This window comes from Agelaius phoeniceus, chromosome 8 (assembly GCF_051311805.1).
Source record: "Agelaius phoeniceus isolate bAgePho1 chromosome 8, bAgePho1.hap1, whole genome shotgun sequence".
NCBI classification, from domain to species: Eukaryota; Metazoa; Chordata; class Aves; order Passeriformes; family Icteridae; genus Agelaius; species Agelaius phoeniceus.
This window is the reverse complement of record NC_135272.1, coordinates 23,876,520-23,899,401: the sequence shown is the minus strand read 5'-3', so window position 1 is coordinate 23,899,401 and position 22,882 is coordinate 23,876,520. Positions and strand designations below refer to the sequence as shown.

Here is a 22,882-nt window from a genome sequence, read left to right as displayed (position 1 = left end):
CATGACCACACAGGCTTTATGGGAGAGCAAATCACAGAGGACAGACCATACATCTTTGCCCTGGGAAAAGCCATGGAGCGTTTCTTCCTGGACCCTATGATCAACTGGAAAAGCAACTTTGGTTTGGGAGCAGCTGGAGAGAGAAAAGAAGAGGAGACTATCACAAAGGTTTTCAAACCATAATTGCTATGAAAATGGTGTTTTAGAAGGATCTGCTTGCTACTTCCTGAAATACAGCAGCTCTCAAAAGTAGAAAGACCTCCAGCACCACCAGGAACATGCAGAATCTCGTAACTATCTGACTTAATGGTAATTCTTCCCTTTTCTTCCTCTGCCTCCCATGAACTAATGTCCTGGGGTTTCTGTGAGTGTTCACCCTAAAGCCTTCCCCAGCATAATGTTCTTACACAATTAGGAGCAGGCACATGCCAAGTCAAGTGATCCAGATATTTGGGGATATTAGTGGAAAAGGGAACAAAGGAACCCTGCAGAACTTGCCATCACCGACTGCCCTTCGTTCTTTTAATTATTTTTTTTTCCTACTCAAGCGTAAATAGTGCTTTAATGGTTTCCTTGAGACAAACTATTCTGACAAATGTTTATGGAGTTAATAAGGAATTCCCTGCTCTGTGAGTAGGTAGATGTTTAGACAGTTTGATATTGGAAACATTACACAGCCTGTGCTGTAGCAGTTCATAGGAAAGTTTGATGCAACATCAGTTTCCTTTTCCACTCATGTCACATTGCAATTTATAGCAGTAGTCCATGAATGTAGCAGCTCCAAGGAAAGCATTCTGCAGCCACAAAGGGCACGTCACTGCAAATAGTACCATTCTCCAAGCACCCGTTTGCAGGCTTTTGGGGTTTTTTTTCTTTTTTTTTTCTCCTTAATCAGACAACAGAAAGGACAGAGACCTCAAACTCTCCTACTTACTTGTAGCTGAATGATTGGTAACACCTCTCAGACCTTAACCCAGATGAGAGTCCACTGGATGAAGTGCTGCAAAAAAACACTAAGTCCTTTACCTTCACAGAAGTCACCTTGTCCTGCTTACCTGGAAATATCATCCACAGGTAGTTATTTTGCATCCTAAATCCCAAGTTCTGCAGGAGAGACCTAATGTTTTTTCCCCTGCTGCAGATGCTCAAGATCTTCATCCAAGCTCTCTTCAGGGCCTGATTCAACCAAGCAATACATTGGCCAGCACTGCTAGTAAATAGGAAAATTTTATTAAAACAACCCCCACCCTGGAGCCACAGTAACATCAAAGAACATTTCCCCATCGTTGTTCCACCACCATTCAAACAGGAGGCAAAACAAGACTTACATTTTGAAGTTCCATTTTATTTTCTATTAGGTTTGCATACAGAGCTTCAGCCTAGCTCAGACCAACTGTGCACTGCAGTAGCTGTAGGGATGTAGGGACAGGGCTGGGCCTTGCCTGCTGCTGGGCCTTGGCAAGGCCCCCTGGGCTGGCGTTGCAGGGCAAGGTTTCCCTAGAGGCGTGGGGCAGGGAAACAGGGGTGGCTTTGGTGAGAAAACACCAGAAATTCCCTGTGTCTGCCAGAGCCAATGCCAGCTGGCTCCAAGACAGACCCACCCCTGCCCAAAGCTGAGTCCATCAGCAACAGTGGCAGCAGATCTGGGATAATGCATCTAAGATGGATGAAAAAAACCTGTGCAACTGCAACTGAAGAGGAGAGTGAGAATTTGTGAGAGAAACAACTGTGCTAACACCAAGGTGGGCAGGAGGCACCCCAGGCACCAGAGCTGAGCTTCCCCTGCAGCCCATGGTGAGCAAAGATCTACCTGCAGCCGTGGAGGATCCCATGCAGGAGCAGGGAATGCCCAAAGGAGGCTGTGAGCGCATGGAAAGGCCATGCAGGAGCAGGTTTGCTGGCTAGTGACTCCATGGGGGACCCATCCTCTTGGAGAAATCTGAGAACTGTCTCCTGTGGGAGGGACCCCATAAAGGAGAGGGGAAGAGTTTGAGGAAACCTCATGATGAGGAGGAAGGAGTGGCAACAACTGATGAACCTGAACCAACCACATTCCCTGTCCCCCTGCACCACTGTGGAATGGAGATAGAGAAAATCTGATAGCAAAGATAAGCCCAAAAAGAACAGAGGATGGGAGGAAAGTATTAAGATCTGGGTTTATTTCCCATTATCCTACCCTGATGTGATTGGTAATAACTTAATTTTTCTCCAAGTCAAGTCTATAATTGGTGATCAATCTCTCCCTGTCCTTATCTTGACCCATGAGCCTTTTGTTTTATTTTCTCTCCCCTGTCCAGCTGAGGAGAGGAGTGATGGAGCAGCTTTGGTAGGCACCTGGTCTCCAGCCAGGCTCAACCCACCACACCACCGCCTCTACAAAGCACCACTTTACATGCTTTTCAGAACACAAGAGCAGTGAAGTAGTATTTGCACAAAAAATTGCATTATAATAGCAAAAAAATGTGTAAACATTTTTAGCGTTGCTCAAACACAGCATCTGCCTCAAATACTGGGCACATCCCTACCAGATGGGATGGGATGAGCACGCTATGGGAGAGCTCTCTGAACAGGGCCTCACTGTGCTTGCAAGATATGCTAAGGGCTGCTGTGAAGTGTCCCAGGGCATTCTGCAAACCCCCTGCTCAGCCTTTGAGCCAAGGGCTGGTTCTGTTTTGACCAACACAGTCCAGATATCCATATGAAGTGGCACCAAAGGAAGGATTTGTCCAAACCGCAGCTGAACTTTATCTTCCAGCTTCATAAAATATGTCCTTGGTGTTGGCTCTTCATGTTGTTCTCTGATAATTCCAAGTGGTCAAAACTTCCAAAACTTTTCAAAGTGACCTCTGGTTGTGGTAACCTGCCTTGATACTAGGGATCAGACTTTCCCTAGGAGACAACACAGGAAACTCCTCTTGAAGTTAAAATGGCAACAGGGACTTCACTGCTGTTGAAACCAGGCAGCATGAGCCAGCCAATCAGAGTACTGAGAAATGACAATCCAGTTTTTAATTTGAAAGTTTAAATAGAAGAAGTTTACCATAGAGCTCTGTATTGCTGGATCCTCTGTTACAGCATAGTCCACGAGTCAAACTCCAGCTGTTGGGGTTGTGGCTGCATCAGCACTAGATTTGATCAGTCACAATGCTGAAAGCCCTCCATGGCTCACTGTTTCATGGCCCCTTCCTCAAGTACCTGTTCCAGTAAGATCTGTTTGCAAACCAGAGGTTAAATATGGTCCAGACAAGGCCTGACAATCAATGCACACTGTACTATGATAGGGGCTTAAATTGATTTCAGGCTTTTTTTGCCTGAAATTAATTAATTCTATTTCTATTTTAAATAGCTTGATTGGGTGTGGACATGTGGGTATTTAAACTTCCCTTCAAAGTTCCCTTGTAAACCAGAGCTTTGGATCTCATTTCTCTCAGTGGCACAGCAGGTAAAGAGGAGCGAGCACACCCATTTGATGTTGTCTAGGGAAGTGAAAAATGAGCATAATGAACACAGCCTCACTGCTTTTCTGTTAATCCACCCTCAATACCTGCACAACAGCAGCAGAGAGTGCACTGTCTTTGCCTGCAGCACTCACTCCTCTGGAGAAGAATAATGGCTTTTGTGCTTTCTGTACCCTCAGATCCTGACTGCCCATGGTCAGACACTCACACCCACTGACGCCTGGTCTGGCTCTCCCATCACAGCCAGGTTTCTGGCATAGCTTTAATAAACTATCAAACTACCTATTTTGAAAGCAAGATAAGGAGGAGGAAGAGAAGAGGTAAGCATGAACTTTTTCATGAAATTCACAAACCAAGAAAACAGATCACAATTCTGTCCAACCAAGCCAGCAATCCTCCTCAAGACACACAGAAACTACTCAAAGCATAAATACCCAAACCTGCAGAGTCAGGCAAGTTTCTTCTCTCTGTAGGAGCTTAAGGAGGGTTTCTTTACATTGCTTACACTTTGTTTCCATGCACAAGAAGTCTCTGAGAGGTATTTATTCCATTCACATGAAAAAACAATTTCATGTACTTGAAAGACAAAAAGGATGGCAGTACAGAAAGTTTTCTTCATTACAAAGTGTTTTTCCATCAGGCAATTATTTATAAGAACTTTTGTTAACACTGGAGTTGAGGCTCTGGAACAAAGCGGATATATTGTTTACCAGCTTTGCCAGTCGATCTCCTCTTACAAAACCTCTCCCTTCCCCCTCTCCTTTTCCAGCCAAGTCAGTCCCTTGCACAGCTCAGGAGTTTCCTTTGTCACCAAGATCTCCTTTTCCACAAATTGTCCCTTGAATAATGCCATCTTCAATGTAGTGGCCCGAGATATCCGTGCTCCTGCAGAGAACTGTCGAGGGGATCCGGGATGAGCGTCTCTCCTGGCTCCTATCCTCAGAGGAGCAGCAAATCATCCTTTTCATGGTAGCCCACATCTCATCATCTTTGTATGAATAAATTATTGGATTCATCACAGAGTTCAACAGGGCCAGGAGAAGAAACCACCTTTTAACATGCTGAATCCCACAGTCAGTACAGTTCAGTCCATCAAGCAACAAGACGACCAGGCCAGGGGTCCAGCAGACAACAAAGGCACCTAGAAATATAGGAGACAATAAAAAGAAAACCAAATCTGACTTCAAACTTCTAGGGTTTTGGAGTGTTTAATATCTTACAAGATTATTGATTTTGTCAAAATTCTACACAAAAGTGAGAAAAGCAGGAGAGGACAAAATTCTAATGAGAGTAGCAAGATTATATCTGCTACAGCTTCTCTGCCAAGCCCTTAGCAGGAGGCAGGGCAGCTCTCAGAAGACTGCAGGGAGCAAGAATCTGAGCTGCTGACAGCATCAACTCAAACACACATGGGAAAAGGTCATCACAACAACAATTTATCCATGCTGATAAATAAACAAGAGCTTTGGAGCATTTAAAAGCAGAGAACTGGCACTGGAACACATTTCCTCTGTTCATCCCTTTCATCTACTGGAGGAGAAGCTATCAGGTGGTTCACTTCCACCACTGCCATAATATGATCTAAAGAGACAAGCCACCCCACAGCTGACTCTGCAGTGCCAATTAGTAAGACAGGTGTCACATAATTTACACATGTCCTGGCAGGGAAACCCACAGCTAGTGTAGGATGTGCCTCTCCCTACAAGACACCAGCACTGTGGGCTGCCCTGTCAGAGCTGAGCTCACCTCCTTCCACTGCTCCCTCCCAGGCTCTGCATGCTCAGACACAGTAATTCAGCTGCAGGAAAAAAAATTAGTTACACAGGAAAAGAGAGGAGGAACAAAGAGATGAATTGGTGAAGGTGAAGTGAAGGGAAATGAAGGGGCGGGGAAAAAAAAACCAAAAGCAAAACAGAAAAAGTATGAGGAAGTAAGTGCTTAGTGTGGGGGAAGAGAAAACTCTGTGAGAGGCAAAAAAAATTAAAGGGAGAATGAGGTAGATCTTAGACTGAGTACAGCACAAAGAAAGCATTAAAACCACAGCTTAGAAGGCAGTTCAATATTGCCTTTGCACCTTCCCGTGTTCCTGCACACCCACACTGTAAGTGAGGGTGAGCAGGGGTAACATTGCTACCAAATGCAGCCTCAGCCACAAGCTGGAGAGGGGCCCTGCACTGCCCTGTCTGCCCCTTGGTCTCCCCCCTGCACTGCACCCCGTGATCCCTCACCCAGAGCCCAGGGAAGGAGTAGCCATATGCATGATAATACTAACTTAGCACAAGCCACAATTGCTGTCTGACATACAGAAATAGAAAATTACAACTCTGCCCAGCAGTCATAGTTTGAACAATGTACCAAGGAAATTCCAACCACTTATCACAGCAGAGTTTCCCCATTTTGGAGCTTAGAAAAAAAAAAAAATCAACAAATAACAGCATCTACATGCCTAAAAGCTCTCTGGGGATGTGGATATCTGTTTAACAATTTTGGTAGAACAAGCAAGTCCACCTCATCTTTTCAAAGCTGCAGATATTCCCATCTCCAAGCTGTGGAAGCCAGCAGAGGGAGGGAGCCTGGCAGTGCCCAGGAGCAGCCAGGCACCCACCAGCAGTGCTGCACACACAGGCTGGGGTCAGCAGCACCAACACTTCTCCCCATCAAGGACTGGAGTGGGCAATGCCCATATGACAGGCAGGCCATAATGGTATGTTAAGGGGATTTGTGGGATTTAGCAAGCACTAGGGCTGCTGAAAAATGTATCAGGACAAGGTATTGTGGATCTTGCTGCAACCTTTTGCTCCTGGACTACAGACAAAATTCAGCTGATTTACTCTGTTCTAGGCAATCCTGAACAGAAAGGCAAGAGACCACTTTGTTCAGAAACTGAATTTTCTAGTCTGCTGTACCAAGATTTTTGTGATGCTAAGTGCTAATTTCATGGTGTTAGTTTTGAGATACTGGTTAACATCAGTAACATTCCTCCATTGCCCACTGGCATTGGGAGCTGCATGCTGCTACCACAACACTTATTTTCCCTGGTCAGTCTCTGGACTACACACTGGTTTGGCTCCTGCATGCTGAGTAAGCAGTTGTGAGCAGGGCACCAGCTCTCTCTTATCATCTACAATGGACAAAACACTGCACAGAATTGCTGTCCTGGGGTTCACCAGCAAATCCCATCAGTTTTAACAAGTGCTGTAACCCAACCACCCAGACAATACTGTGCCTGGTTAAGTGTCTCAGCAAGTGTTCAGACACAGAGCTTCCACTAACAAGGGTCATTGGCAAAGCTGCCGGTCCCCCAGCTCCATGCAGAAACTGAGATGGTACCAAACCTTCCTTAGAACAGACACTGAAAGCATTTTGACCACTTGTACCATAAAGAGTGCAAGGTGCAACCACGCTTGTATGGAAACCAGCAGGAGAGGAAAGAGACCCCAAAAGGCACATTTAACAAAAGACACAGAAATCTCTCCTTCAAACAGAACCCAACATTGCAGGCAGGAGTAGTCACAAACTCATAGGATGTAACCCTATCTATACAAGCAAAACCCTAAAAGGTTTCAAAAGTAAGGGAAGATAAAAGGCACCTGCAGGCATGTCTCCACACATTTCCCATGACCAAAAACAAGGACAGGGCAATGCAGTGACGGTGTCCAAGTTCCTGGATAATGCTTTCTGGGGGGTGCTTTGACTTCTTCAAAAACACTTTTTGCTCTTAGCACCACAGAGATGAAAGTGAGGCACGCCTCAGGCTCACAGCCTTGCTCAGATTTTGTTATTTTTACCACCAAGCTTTCAGAGGGAGCCATGGTTAAGCATAAAAATATACCTTAGTCTCAGCCCTTCGGCAATTTTCTTGTTTGCAGAATATTTATCCCATAGGAGCTCCCCTCCCTGACGAAGTGACACACTCTAAAAATAATTTAACTTCTGGGACTCATTAAAATTCACAAAAGTGACATGAAATACAGCCTGACTGCCACATAGATTAGAACAACTCGGAGTCTCTTCACCAGATTATGGGAGATCACAGTGCCTCAAGGTTAGTTTGAGGATTTTCCATTAGATTTAACCATGGAATTTCTTGCAGATTACATCATCTCTGATTAAAAATTAATTCCTGTGGATCTGGAAGCACTACTGATGCTTCAACAGCATCATTTCATAAACTCCTGCACGTAAAGGCTGTCCCTGAGCATGCCAACACTGAGAGAAAAAAAAGTGCAGTAGGTTCCAGATGCCAATGCCACATGTGCGACCAAGTTAAAACAGCAAGTTACCAATTAAACTATAAATTCACTGAAACTGAAAATCATCCCCTCCAAAGCTACTATTTCAGCAAGAATCTCTCTGCCAGGTTCAGAGGAGCTACCACATACACAACCACCTGAAAATCACATACCCACACCTGCAGCCACTCTTCTTCAAAGCTGCAGTCACAGGCTGAGCTGGGATTGTGCCACAAGGTCAGCCCAAGAGGATTTTAGCCCCTTTTTCCTGGTTTCACATCTTCCAGTTTCAACTAGATAACACTCTGTGGTTCAGCATGCCAAGGGGAAGGCCTTACTCCCATGCCATGATGGACTATTTTAGGGGTTATGGCAGGAATATGCAGATGACACAGACCTGACTCTCAGCCTCTGGAAGGGACCCTCCAGGCCTAAGTGATGGTGCAAGAAGCCACCGCAAGCTGTGGTCACCAGGAGTCCATGAAATGACAGTAAAATCTCAATTCCCCCAAGTCTCAGCTGTAGGGCCACAGGAGGGGAGCACCCAGAGAGGACAGGGCTGGAAGGGCAGCCAGGCACAGCCCAGCCTTCCCAAGGAGGGAGCAGAAGGAAGCTGGGAGGAGCAGCAGGCCAGCAGTACCCAGCACACATAGCTTCCTTCCACACAGCAGCAGAGCAGAGGGATTTTATCCTGAATCTCCCATGAAAGCAACAGAACACATGAACAAGAATATTGGAGATTATTATGCATTATCTAGCACAGCATCTTGGAATGGGCTTTTAGTTAAGACAGTATCAGGTGTGTACTCCAAAGGATTTTCAGAAATTTCAGAAAAAAACATTTAAAATAACTGCTTTGGGCAAAACCCACGTGCTGCATATAGCTGTAGGCTCTTGCATCAGTAGTTATAAGCAGAATTTTGGAATAATCACATTTGGTGACTCCTGGTAATTGGAAAGTCCAGAAAACAAGCTATTTGGTTTTTAATGCATTTTGCACACAGTGCTTGAATGACTTGGCCAGGAGAGCACATTTCAAACTGTTAAAAAAAATTAATTCTCATTCTTGGAAATAAATGGTTCTAAAAAGCCCCTCAGAGTCAAAATTTGGAGAGCTGATATGAAGGAACATGCCAAGATACATTTCCTCTGACCCATGAGCTTGAAGTAGACTGTACACCCAGCAACACCAGCACTAATTTAACTTCTTTGGAAGTAGGCTCTGCTTCAGTTTTGTTTCTGACTGACAAAGTAAATATATAAAATTAGGATCTCTAAAGCAGCACTCAGGCTAAGTTAAACTTGCCTAGTCCAGCACACAATAATATTAAATGTTCTGCCTGAATTATAGTTCAATTTCATGGCTGAAAAGCCATATGCTGTGAGTAAGAGGAAGATAATGCTGAACTTCTGATCAACCCATAGTCCTAAGGCCTCACTCCCTAGGAAAAGAAATACCAAGTTCAAAATGAGATTTTAAGTGGGCTTTATTTCCACACAGCAGCACAGAGAACACTGAAGGCTTGCCACAGGCTAAAGGACCTTGAGGGATGAGGGAATGGCAGCCACCACCCCTGTCCCTCCAACTCCCACACTGGCTGCAGGGTGCAGTCCTGCCTTCAGCAGAAATGCTCAGAGAACTGCTTTTTAAAAGTGCTCTGCTTTCTGTCTCTTTCCAATGCAGCACTTAACAACAGTCTACTCATCCCTATGCATTAGGGCAGGATCATATTTGGAGCAAGTCAGAGATTTTCTGCAGGATTTTCTCCTTCCAGGTGGATGGTTTAGGTTTCACTGCATGGGAGCTTAGGTGGGGCAAAAGATCAAACCTTACTCCAGCAAGTCAAGGGCAGAGGGACAGGAACAGCCACTAAATTGACTCTCAAAAAAGAACAGGTGAGGGATGGTTTAGAAGGAAAAGGCTTTGGCAGCAGACAAACCAGCTCCAGAAGACACAGAAGTATAAGTGAGAACCTTGTACATACTTTCTTTTACAAGGTCAGGCACTGTGAACTTTAATGGATTTCAGCTTCTGAAGCTCTTTAAGACATTTGGTAGACAAAGGAGTTATGCAGCACAGCACTATTATTTCATAAAAAAGCAATAAAATCAGATACCAGACTGTGCAAACAGCATCCAAAAACTGCAAGGGGAAGAAAGTGTCCTCAACTTGAACTTCTTACCCTGGCAAGTCCTACCTCCATGAAATATTACACTTTTCTCCCAGAGGTCTCTAATACTACCATGCTGCAGAATGACACACCTGTGTCCCAGGTACACATGACCACCGGCTTTCCCAAAAGCTCCAGCTCTGCTACATTGGCTCATCCAACCTCAGAACAGCTGTAAGAGCAGTAAAGCCATATTTGTGGGTTTAGAGTCCACCACCACCTGAGCCCAGCTTCACAAATATCTCAGTGTATCCCCAGCTCCACCTAGAGCCCTGCTGGCATGAGATTTGTTTTCCAGGACACATCTTGTTCAGATTCAAGTAATTCTGGAGAAAATTGACTGCTACAGCTGGTATTTGCTCCAAGGATCATTCACCTGATCCTTTAATCTCTAATATAATGTGCACTACATCACAATTCCCTGATGAAGTGATCTGAGCTGCTCAAGTATCAACAGTGCCTTTAGGCCAGAACCCAGGGCAAATTTCATGTTATGATTTAGAGATCTAAGGCTAGATTGTACCATCATTATCTAAAAGTACTTTGCACCATGCAATATCCACAGAATGGAGGTGAATCCTTCCCTTGAAAAGCAAACCTCCATCAAAGTCACAGACCCACCAGCCATTCTCTCCTTTCCCTAGGGAAGGTGCATTTCCAGGGGGAAGAAGTTTCTATGCCCAGGAAACAGCCAAGAAGATGTGCAAAGAAAACTATCAACATCCAACATTAGCGCTCATGGCCTTGCGCAAATACTAAAAAACATTATTTTGAAAATGTTCTACTAAGTAATTACAAACCTTCACGTGCCTTTATCTAAAGTGATTTTGTATCTTCCTGCTTAAAAAAAGCAAAAAAAAAACCAGCCAAAAACCTTTACCTTCAAAATTTGTGTTTTGTAACAAGGCACCTACACTTTTCTTCTATGTGTTGACCAGTCCTCTGTCTCATGTTTCTGCATAGTGCAACAGCTCTTTCAGTGTCTAAAGCACACAGAAGTCTAAATGCCTCCAGCACTTAAAAGTTCAGTGAGGTTTCTTTGTGTTAGGAGGGCTGACCATTTTTTGTGGAGCTTTTTGTTGTTTGTTTCAAATAAAAACTAAACCAAACCAACACAAACCAATTCACTGGCACTGCCAGCCTTGCCCAGCATGGTTTGTGGTCTCTTACCTAAGACAGTCATGACAGTCTTCATCAGCTTCACAGGCGTTCTCCTCCGGCTGATGGACCCGCTGGTGTGTGAGGACAAGACGTTGGTTTTCCTCTGGACGTACATGTAGATTCTTATGTAAACCACCACCATAATGAAGAAGACAACCAGGTTTAAGACACTCCAGAACACCAGGTAACTTCTGCTGTAAATGGGTGCCAGCGACGAGCAGACAGTAATGTCACAGAGGCAGTTCCACCCCAGGGTCGGAACGGCGCCCATGAAAATAGCAATGGCCCAGATGGATATGATTAGGAAGGTGACCCTCTTCTTGGTGAGGTTGCTGTGGATCTTCATGCGCATGATGGACATGTGGCGCTCCACGGCGATGACCAGGAGGTTCACCAGGGACGCCGTCAGGCTGGTGTCCAGCAGACCCTGGCGCAGGAACCAGCGGTTGACTGTCAGCGTCTTTGACACCGGGCCCGTGTTGAACATCAAGAACACGTAGGCGATTCCAGCAAAAAAGTCTGCAGCTGCTAGGTTGGCCAGAAGATAGTAAAAGGGAAAGTGAAACCTCTTGTTCTTCACCACAGCTGCTATGACCAAGGAATTTGAGATAAAAATGAAGATGCAGAAGAAGGTGCCAAAGCACAGAACGCCGATGAGCTGTGGTCCTGTCCACTCATCCGCTGTGTCCGTCTTTGTCCTGTTGTAGAAAAAGTCCATGCGCTTGTCATAGTAGCATTCGTTCATCCTGGATTAAAGCCCCTGCATCCTAGGGAGGGCGGAAGGGAAAAAGGAGGAAGATGAACAATCAGCTAATAGTCCTTGCTTCAACCACCATATTTCCTTTTTGGGGGACAAGGGGTTGTGACAGGGAATGAGAGGGTGTATACACGGGGGCCTTAAGTGAAAATTCAAACTGTACAGGGTGGATACAGAAGATATTCTGGAGGACCACAGTGCATGATGCCTGGATGAATCAGGAATTTTAAAAGATTTTCCTACTTAAAAAATTCCAGCACAGTTCTTTTGCACAAGCAGTCACACTGTACAAGCAACAAAGTGGAAGTTAAAAAAATTACTTTCTGGAGGTCATGGAGAAAATCTGAGCAAAAGCCAAGCCATTCTTGCTATGAAATCCCATGGTTGAGCCACAGCCCCATCATTATTTCCATTTCTCAGTGTAGCCAGTAGGGATAGGAAAGCATAAATCATAACTCTTCTACTTGACTGACTAAGCAATAAAAGGCACATTACAGAAAAAATATTTTTTTGTTTTTCAATTATATATTTATAAATGTAAAAATGTATGTATATAAGATACTACAGGCATATATATTCTGAGTGCATATCTGTTATTTACTACTAGAGAACTTCAGTAAATATGCTGAAAAGGGGAAAATATTTTCTAGATATTTGACTATTCTAAAGCCAGGAATTATTTTACTGGGCTCTCAAGCACAATACAGCCCAGTTATCTTTAAAACCAAAACCCAGTTCCCTACCCAACCACAGGTTAAAGCAAGCCCCAGGAGCAGCAGTAGTGCTGGGGTTTTTTCTCATACCCACTCAGCACTATTTAATAAACAGGGCTATTAAACCTGATGATGGAGAGGGAGTCCAAGTTCCAGCTTACATCACACTTCTGCTGCGCTGGTGAGGTCAATGTCAGCTGCTTTGGCAACTTCTCTGCCTTTTTTATGAACCACACTGAACCTGCACTAATTTACACAGGAGATCTGACAGCAATTACTCATGGCTGCTGGAGCCCATGCAGGGTCTCATAGCTCACAAGGGAGAATTTGTGTCTGACCATCACCAGCCCTCACATTCACTGTCAGTATCTGAGGAAGGGTTTTAGCAGTTCATTAAGAGATACTGTATAGTTTCAGCAAAACCCAGGAACACAGCCATGGCACAAGATCCTAATCACACCAGATATTATACAGAATGGCAATCAACAAAAAACCTAGAAGAGGTGGTTACAGGCAGAAAGATTTTAAAAAGCATAGGCTTGCTACCTCTGCAGCTAAAATTGCTAACAGATAATCATCAGGTTCACTTAGCCTATTATTACCCTGTGTTTATTTTACAGTTAAATCTCATCTCCCCAGGGACTGGGAAGCAAATTAAACAATCCCCAGCAGGCTTGTTAATGCACCACTGTTATATTAAAGGCTCCTTCCAAGCTTTTAACTAAAAAGGTCCATCTTTTGTCATTTATGTTATGCTACCTGTGTTATTTCATGCAATATTTACAGTAATATTAAATCAAATTACACTATTCCATAACGAATATTTTCAAAAAAATAATTAAAAAAAATTTAAAAAATAATTAAAAAAAATAATTTAAAAAAATTTCAAAAAAAATTTAAAAAGATAAATTTTTTTAATATTCCATTTTTCTGAACTAGCTCCTTAGCCCTTTTCCTTTGATTTTTCTTAATTCTCACCTAGTGGTGAGAAAGCAGGCCACTTAACATTGTTGTCCATTTTATTACCCTCAAGAACCTGGCCAGCCACTTTTTTTACAAAAGACTATTACTTAAAGCATCAAATTTAAACACATAGTCAGAACTAAGAACAGCTACTTAAGGACAAGAAGTGGAAGGAAACAAGTAAATCATCCCTTGTGCTGAAATATTACAGAGCATCCATCTAAAAATAAAAAAGCCTCAGCAATGCAGATCCACTGCAATGAGTCAACAGGAATTCAACGCCCACTGCTCCCTGTTCAGGGAACAAGGGGAGTTGGGCAGTCAGCACATTCCCCATTCTCACCTAGGAGCTACTCAAAAATCAAATTCAGTCTCTAAGTGACCAGAAGTCACTGAGGAGCTGCAGACAACAGCTACTGGAGTAGCCCAGTGCTGGGAACCCTGCCAGCAGAGAAGCCTCTGCTCTAACACATCAAGGCAGCAAAGGACTTACTGAGCTTGACATTAAGCTTTTACAGAACAGCCCAGATGCCTGCAAATAGAAGCAGCATTTTGGGCAAGAATGGCAGGGAAAAGAAAAAAAAAATCCCCAAAAGCCAAAACTGTGAAAATTACAGGGAAGGTTTTCTGAACATGTTGTATCTTACTGTGTAATCATCTCAACAGATGAATCTCTTGCATGCAGTGACAGGACAGTAAAGAAATCTACAGATGCTTTTTTGCACCTCATCTGTTTAAAAGCTTAAAGAAATCCAAAATATCAACTATGAATTTATTCTAAATACTTCAGCTTAATGAGGTCCCATCCTCTTTTGAAGTAGTAACCAAAGAAAAAGACCATTCACACATCCATAATTCTCCACTGAAATAATTACACTACAAACACTTACTGTCACACAGCAGAGCTCAAACAACAAATGATTTTGAAAGAGATGTCTTGAGGTATTGAGGTGAGATGAGAAGGAGTAGAAAAGCATCCAGCTGAGGTCTCAGAGTCGCAGGTTAGACTCAAGATTTCCAAATGGGAGCTGCACCAAAGCAGAAGCTGAACTGGAGCAAGTTTACATCCCAGTCCTTTGAAGTGGAGATGCAGCACGTGGCTGTCTGCACCAACCTGGGTGCAAAAAGCACTCACACACCAGGGGCCTCCAGACAGTGCAAGGTTTTCCTCACACCTTTATCTGAAGTCCTCCCAGCAGAAGGAGCCTGGTCTCAGGGGAGCTGTACAGCTGGGACAGAGCTATGCAGCTGAATCCTCAGTGGTCCTGCCCCAGTCCACAGCAGGCACAGGGATAGGATATTCCATAGTTCCTGGCACGGGACACGTCCTGGCAGGACTTTCTTCTCCAGGTCTTCTCTTCTGCAGTCAGATCAGAGATGTTTACCTTAATCAGGGCAGGTTTAAACTTAAGAAGAAAAAAATAACCCTTAAATATAACCCTTTATTAAAATAATCCTTGAATATTGCATATTTCAGATCTGTTTATTAAGTACACAAGGATTTGAGTATTCAGGCAAAATACTGTTCAAAGTGAGTAGAAAAACAGCTAAACTTGTCAGTCCAGACTTAAAAAGGCAAGAGAGTCATCCAGAGTCTGCAGCAGAGAGCTCCCCTGTTGTGCTGCTCACTTAAAAAAGAATTGCCTTATTTTGCTTTGAAATTGGCTCTCCCAAGAGAGAGAGTTCTTGGGTTTTTTTTTTATGAGAAAGGGCAGCAGACAATCTCCATTCACCTGTTCCACACCACTTGCTGTTTCCTATCCCCTCATGCAGATCTCCAGCAGTGATCACATACTGCATATGCTACAGGTGAGTCGAGCTAACAGCTTGCTCTTTTACTTGCAGGCAAATCCATCAAAACTTGTCAAGTGCCAAAAACATACCCTTGTCTAAAATGTTCTTTCTCTCATTTCAACTTATTTAATTACCTCATTTCAACCAATAGCAGCCACAAAGATCACAAACTAATGGACTATGAACTGCATTTTCCAATACCACTCTTGAGTAAACATTTAAGCTTTTTCTCTTTTTTGAGTGGGAAAAATCCTCTGTTCCAAAAAATCTCAAAGGATTTGGCATTTTAGCTAAACTGTTTTCAAACTTACAAGCACACTTCAAGAATTCTTCCCAATATATAACATCTTGAACATTATTTGTCTTAATGACAGATATACATATTTTAATTGCTTATAAATTCCTCTATGACAGTGAAACTCTTACCAAGTCAGAATATGTTTTTCACTGTTCTTTAAATAAAAGTCAAGAATTTGCATGACTGTGTAGGAATATATTACACTAGCTAGCTGAATAAAGAGTTAGTGAAATAAAACAACACTCAAATAATGTTTTTGACGAAAGGTTTGGCTAGTTGCAAGCTAGCATGCTTTAATGGTTATTATTCAATTGGAATCTTGTTTGCTTCAATAAATTCACTGAAAATCTGTATATTTATAATGAAATTTAATATGAGCTGTTTAAGTCAAAGATTTTGGTGGTTGAAACTGCGATTAAAATTAGCTTTAAGTGATTTTGATTAAAAATTAAATCTCGCCTGTAAATCAGCTCTAAGTTGAGCTCCTCATTATTAATGCAAACATTTCTGAAGGAAAAAACAAATAGTATTTTAACGATAAAGTCATTATAAAATTTAGCCTGCAAGCCATAATGTAATTCAAGGCACATTCCCATGGTTTTCTTCCTTGTCCATTAAAAACCAAGATGTTTCAATACATTGGTTACAACTTTATTGAAGGGCTGGCATCAGTTTGGGGGACTTTGATGGCTTCTACCCTGTTTCTGTATAAATGCAAGAGGGAGGGAGCAGACAGAAAGCTACAGTGAGAGGATTCAAGCCAGCTTTAGAGATGGACTGAAAGGTCCTGAGAGCAAAACTGAGCCTAGGAAGAGGACAAAAGTGGTGAAGTCCTTTAGCAGGGCAGAAAGCCATCTCAGGGGAGAGGGAGGGTGTGCCCAGGCAGAGCTGCAGCCTGGCTTACTGAGCTGGCACAGGAGTTTCTGTGCAGAATTTCAGGGTGGTTCAACAGCCAAAGGAAGCACAGTGGAACAGGAGAGATCCCAGAGCCAGCACAGTGCAGGCAGGTCTGTGAGATGGCAGAGGAGCCAGCTGTGCCCAGCTCAGCCTGCCAAGCCGGCAGCCTGCCAGCCCTGCCTGAGCACTTGGCCTCCTGGCTCCCTTCTCCATTAGCAAAGGCCAGGCATTAAATACAGATCTCGAAGAGATTTTGAAACTTATTACAAAAGTTCTCTGCAGAAAGCTGAGTTTATCACAATGACTGATCACAGGCACAGGTGGCACACTGTGAAATACTCTCTGCACATTCAGACTGTCACTGCAGAGAAACATCAGCAGCAATTGCCTACTTGCACACATTCCTTCAGCTTTTTAAATCTACCCTACAAGCAGCAGATGGCTCTTGTAGAGCACCACAAAAGGAGTGTCTGGAGGTTTGCAGCCAGTGCAGCCCCTGCCAGGGCTCCCCAGAGCACATTTGCCTGCCTGCACCCTGTGCCACAGGCAGACACAGAGACCCTCTGTCCCGTCCTCTTCTGCTGGATAAACCACCCCTGCTACTTTTGCTTTTCTCACTACTGGAAAGCTCTCGCTCACCTTGCTCCCCAGAGGAGGGCACAGGCAGAAGGAAGGCAGGGTGCTGAGCAGCCAGGGCAGCACACAGCAGCAGTGCCAGTCCACAATGGGAATTGGTTCCTTGTTCCCCTCCACACCCTGCTGCATGTATGGCCACGGAGGAAAACACAACCCAATGATTGCACAGTAACCCAAGAGACCCATCCAGGTTACCTCAGTTTAGAAAGAAATACCAGTGCAGAAAAGGGTGTGTAACATAGCAGAAGCCAAAAATGTTAATATGTAACTGTAAGGAAGAGTTTTGTGAGGTAAGTGCTCTGGTTCACTCTTAATTGTCTTTAATAGTTTATTGGTATTATAACCAAAATCAATTTAGAGAAACAAACTGAAAGGAAGCACATAAAGAACACAAAATTATGCATACAAATATATCTAAACTAAAGGTTGGGGTTTTTTTCATCTGGTACTACTAGAGGATGTTACTGAAGCCAACATTCATTTAACAGGTCCTACAGAGACAAATTATCTCAGAAATGCAACTGTTTTACATTTTGTTTATTACAGAAATTGTACAGGCACTGCCTGTACTTGAAACAGTATGGTACACAGTACACTTTAAGGATCTGAGAATGTAGTTTTTCTAAAACATTTTTTAAATGCAGCTTTACAAATTAAAAAAAAAAAAAAGTTATTAGTAAAAAACCATGAGGCCAAATGAATAAGTTTTTCAACCAGAGAACTTGCTTATTAGTAAGGGAATCTACTTGTGGTTTTGTTTGGCTCTATTTTTTTTTTCTTTAACTGTAGTATCTCCAAGTTCAGATAACTTGCTGAACTCAAATCAATCACTCCCAAGCAGCATTATCCCACTACTTTGGTCTTCAATACCTTTTAGACTAAGGAGAGCAAAGTGCCACATCCATTTGCTCTCCAAGCCTGTTTCACTTACATAATGTTAAATTATGGAAAGTACAGCAGCACTCATATTTCCACCATGGTTCTGGATATTTCCAGTAATAGTCCATTTCTGTGGCGTCATCTTTTGGACTGGGAAGGGAGTGGGGCAAAAGGGATGGAGATGATTCTTTGGCAACTCTTATGTATCTGTTTAAGGTTTTCATTTATCATACATCCTGCATAAAAGACCAATGCTATATGGTACAAATAGAGAGCCTCAAGAAAAGTACTAATCTTACCAAAAATATAGAACCTCAAGACTAAATATTTAGAGTTGCAGAGAGAGGAAGTAGTACCACCAGCCACGAACCACAGTGCTCTGTACACACAGTCAGATAAGAGGCTTAAAAATCACTGTCAGGCACACAAGAGCCACCCTGTGCAAGTGACAGAGCTGTTCTCTGCAGACTGCTGCAGGCTGACACTGACAGTAGAACTGTGGCACAGAGGTACAGGGGCACCTCCACCGAGGTATTACAAAGCTCAGGCTCCAGCTCCTGAAATCCCTTTAGCACAAAGCTGCTCTAATGCACTAAATTGTCTGAAAGCTCTGATACACTGCAGGAATTTGTTAGGGACAGATAGCAAATAACTCACTAGTTACCACAAGTTTAGACTTCAGACGTTGGTAATTTAAGACTTTCTGAAATTATGGTTTACTAGATCTATATATGGAGTTCAAACTAAAAACTTTGCTGCAAAGCCTTCATTTAGTCTCCTTTAAGTGTGGTTCTGGAAGGAGCTGGCAGGTCATCCTATAATGCGGAAACAGACACAGCATTTAAAGCATTTAAAAGTCATTCAAACAGCCTATACATTGTGAAACATGCCTAGAAGAAAATACCTGTTCTGCTTCTAAAGTAAGTTTTCCATTTTTGCAGAACTTCCAGGTCCTCTCACTGATAACTACCAGCTCCATTTTACCATTCAATAAATCAGCTTTCTTTCACAAAGCCTACAGAATGCAATAGAGACTATTCAGCACAACAAGTCAATTTTACTGTTTATTTTCAGGACATATTGATGAGGACCTAAATCATACCACTGCTGATTAAAACAAGTCACTTGACTGTATCTGATCTCTTAAGAGATTCAGAGCCTGGGCTCACAAGCAAATGTGTCAGTGGAGCTGTTAGAAATAGCACACTCCAAGACCTTTTTGCTCAAGACATAGAAGTTGGCCTAATGGCATAATTAGTAGAATTCAGGTTTGTCAGTCTTTAATTCTAATATCCAAGATAAATACATTCTCTAGAGCATCAAATCATATACTTCAGAGATTTTATTTCATTATCTGATAGCATAAAGCCTATGCTGTAAGACATTCCTAAAAGGTCAGTGTAGCACTGGAGGATAAGGACACAGCCAGTCTAACTTGTCTGAAACTTTCACCTAGCATTCTGGAAAAAAAAGCTAAATACATCTCTCAGCTTTGCATGGTGGTAAGAACTGCTGCTTCTTTACTGATCATGCAGATTTGGTTTGTGGGGCTGTTTGATTTGTTGCCTTTTAGTTTAATTTTCAGTACAGAGACAAGCTTAGTGAAATCAGATTTTTCACTGTATAACTGGATTTCAGTTGTGCTTTCTACTGCATCTTTGCAAAGACCTTAAGAATATGCAAGAAACCACACACACAGCATTGCTTAAAGAACAAAGCTACAGCAATGCAGCTTACCAGTCTGCAACAAGAAATGTCGTTTTCTAGACTCATATCACAGATAGGAGAGCAGACCCAAGTACATGATCTCTGGAAACCCAAGGGTACAAAACTGCTTCCTCTCCCTCTTTCCCCGGCCCCGACTTTGTTTCCTTAAAGGAAAGATCGTATCATGCAAAATAACGCAGTGTATTTTTTCGGTGTGTTGCATGGATCAAGGTAACACCGTATTAAAAAACCGCTTGACACAAGACCTTTGCCGGCGCCCGCAGTCCGTACGAGCTGCCCGCGCCCCAGCAAGGCAGGGCCCCCGCAGCCAGGGCTGTGCGAACGGAGTCTCGAATGCTTGGAAACTCACGTGTGTGCTCCTGATCGTGTGTCCGTGCCCGCACACACCGCGACGTCTGTCCGGGACAGAGCGACAGCCCCGGCTCTGCCCCGCCGGGCTCGGGCTGCGCTCCGGGGCTGCCCCGCCGGGCTCGGGCTGCGCTCCGGGGCTGCCCCGCCGGGCTCGGGCTGCGCTCCGGCCGCTGCCCCGCCGGGCTCGGGCTGCGCTCCGGCCGCTGCCCCGCCGGGCTCGGGCTGCGCTCCGGCTCTGCCCCGCCGGGCTCGGGCTGCGCTCCGGGGCTGCCCCGCCGGGCTCGGGCTGCGCTCCGGCCGCTGCGCCGCCGGGCTCGGGCTGCGCTCCGGCTCTGCCCCGCCGGGCTCGGGCTGCGCTCCGGCCGCTGCCCCGCCGGGCTCGGGCTGCGCTCCGGCCGCTGCCCCGCCGGGCTCGGGCTGCGCTCCGGGGCTGCCCGCTCCGCTCACCGGCACGGCCCGGGGCTCCGCAGAGAGTTTTACAGAAGTGAAGAAGTTTTGCCAGCCCGACTCGTGAAGCAAAGGCGCATTGCTCCCGGAGCCCGGCCAGCCCGCAGTAACAGCGCTCCTTCCCACCGCGGCCCCACTCACCGGCAGCCCCGGCCCCACTCACTCAGCGGCAGCCCCGGCCGGAGCCGAGCAGCGCCAGCGCCGCCGCCAGAGCGGGCCCGCCCGCCCCGCTCCGCTCCGCGCCCCGGCCCGCCCCGCCGGCCTTAACCCGTCCGGCCCCGCCCGCACCTGCCCCCGGCCCGAGAACGGGAGAGCTCGCCCAGGACTTCGTTTCCTCCCTGGGACCAAGGTTTGGCTCTCCCCCGGCACGGGCGGCTGTGGAGAACGCTAGCGAGAACCCCGAGCCGCGCAAGTCCAAAGGGCTCCATCACCATTCACACACCAGGAAACAAATGCAAAACCCAGATTAAACTGCAATAACTTCTGCGAATAGATCCGGACAGTACAGACAGGTAGAGCACACTCTCAGCTGTTCTTTGAAACACGGTGTAAAAAGCATAAAACCATTTCACAGGCGGCAGTGTGATACAGAAACTTGGCGGCTCATGCCACCTCCAAGGGGCCGGAGTGAGCACACGCAGCTTTGCAATCAAAGACAAGCCAAACTCAAGAGTAGATGGTAGTACAAAAATCGCATTTATCTGAAGCCTGTGATCAAGCAGATCTGACCCATTGCTACCCACCTCAATCACTTACTGAGCTGAGGCCAGGCATATGCCCACATAGTGCAGACCTAGGCACAGGTCTGCTCAGAGCTGAACTGTCTAAACAAAATCTCAGCAGAGGATCTCTGTCCCACTTCTCAGAGAGAAAAAAAAAACAAAAAAAAAAACCAAAAAAAAAACCACCTCGGAATAAGGGCCCAAAATTTTACTGATCCTGTTCTCCTCACTTGAATGCTCACCTTGACAATGGTTCAGGAAATTTTCTTCTCTTCCTTCCTGTCCACGTCTCATCAAGCTTCTCATTGTCTCATCCATTTCTATCCTCCTTTTGTTAAGTCCTACAAGCAATTAGCAAAAGTTTTCTATTCCCAAAGAAAAAGACTATGAAAGGCAACATCCCTTTTCAGAGCACTTTGCAAAAGTTTATGTTCCAGTTCTGCTTCCATTACTGGGCATTACCTCCTCAGCAGCTGGAGTGGGACCACCTATTAGCCAGCAACTGTGTTCAAAATCTGTATTAATGTGCAGAATTCAGAGTCAACATATGCCAGATTTCCTGTTAAGTTTCACCTCTGTGGAACAGAGAGGCAGTAATAGCCTCCAGCAAGTGTGTCTTATCTTCTTTTTCAAGAGGAAAAAAAACAGAACACCAGATGGTGAAGATAAAAAGTGGTTTCTACAGCACATTAGTGACCTGCTCTAATATGGTGGAGCTGAAGCAGCAGTCTAGCTAGCAAGCATTTCATATGATTGAAATAATTTTAAAAAATCAATACTGGACAAGAAAGCCTTATGATTCCATTACAGAAATTAAGTCTTAAAAACAGTTAAGAATTATTAAGTATTCTTTGCATTTCTTTTGTTGATAATGCTTTTCCTCATTCCCTCGGGGTTCTCTCACAAACAAGTATTTATGTGAGCAGTGGTTTTGGCAGGTCACATGAAGAAAGAGCTGGAGGTTGAGTGAAGAGCCACAGCTCCAGCACCTTGGCTCGGTGTCAGGGGCATGGGAGGCACCTCAGCTGCTCCAGGGAAGAGGCACCAGCCTCTGCCCACACACTTGCTTTACTATCTGCTTCTGCTGGGTTCCAGTCTCTAACCCAAGATTCCTGTAAGTACTGGCAGAGGGCACAGCAGTAAGGAAAATTCAGTTCATTTTCAGACATGATGGATTTAACATGTTTGATTTAGAAAGAGGCACTGCAGAAAGCTAACCAGTAAAATAGCTGCAAATTCAGAAAACATCAGCATCTTGTCCATCACCAAGTAGACTGCACATTGTAAGAGGGAGAGGGACCTTGGCAGCCAGTTAATGCTGACCCTCCTGCAGTCTGCAGAAGAGTTTTTGGGTTATCCAGGGCCCCAGAGCACACACCAAAATACTAACATTGCCCCAAACAAGTTCTGCAAATAAACACCAGGAGAAAAGTTGACTCTTCTGTCATCAGTGGAAGACAGTAACGCTCTGTTCTAGATCACACAATTTATGAAAAGACAGTTACAGACAATCTTTGCTAAGAGCACAGTGTCTTGGTTATTGGTAGCAATTTCAGTTATAGCCAGAAGCTGTAGTGAGATTAGGCCACAGCAACACATTGCACAGCTGGGATGGGAAGAAGATTCACTGTCCAAATACATTTCAGCAAAGAAGCATTAAAATATGCAGAACCTG

General features: G+C 44.4%; 1 protein-coding gene across 3 annotated transcripts; it reads right to left on the bottom strand.

Annotated features, from left to right (window-relative positions):
• Positions 1–1,324: 1,324 nt before the first annotated feature.
• LPAR3 (lysophosphatidic acid receptor 3) lies at positions 1,325–20,903 on the bottom strand. Of its 3 annotated transcripts, XM_077182295.1 has the most exons (5): positions 20,037–20,192; positions 14,346–14,815; positions 11,032–11,789; positions 5,205–5,256; positions 4,402–4,599 (listed from the first exon to the last, which is right to left on the bottom strand). In XM_077182295.1, exons 3-5 carry the CDS (start codon positions 11,765–11,767, stop codon positions 4,551–4,553), a joined length of 837 nt encoding a protein of 278 aa, XP_077038410.1. In that variant the 5' UTR covers positions 11,768–11,789; positions 14,346–14,815; positions 20,037–20,192; the 3' UTR covers positions 4,402–4,550. The 3 variants fall into 3 exon arrangements, with proteins under 3 accessions (XP_077038408.1, XP_077038407.1, XP_077038410.1); XM_077182293.1 differs by lacking the exons at positions 5,205–5,256; positions 20,037–20,192 and adding an exon at positions 20,774–20,903 and having other exon boundaries at positions 1,325–4,599; XM_077182292.1 differs by lacking the exon at positions 5,205–5,256 and having other exon boundaries at positions 1,325–4,599.
• Positions 20,904–22,882: the final 1,979 nt, after the last annotated feature.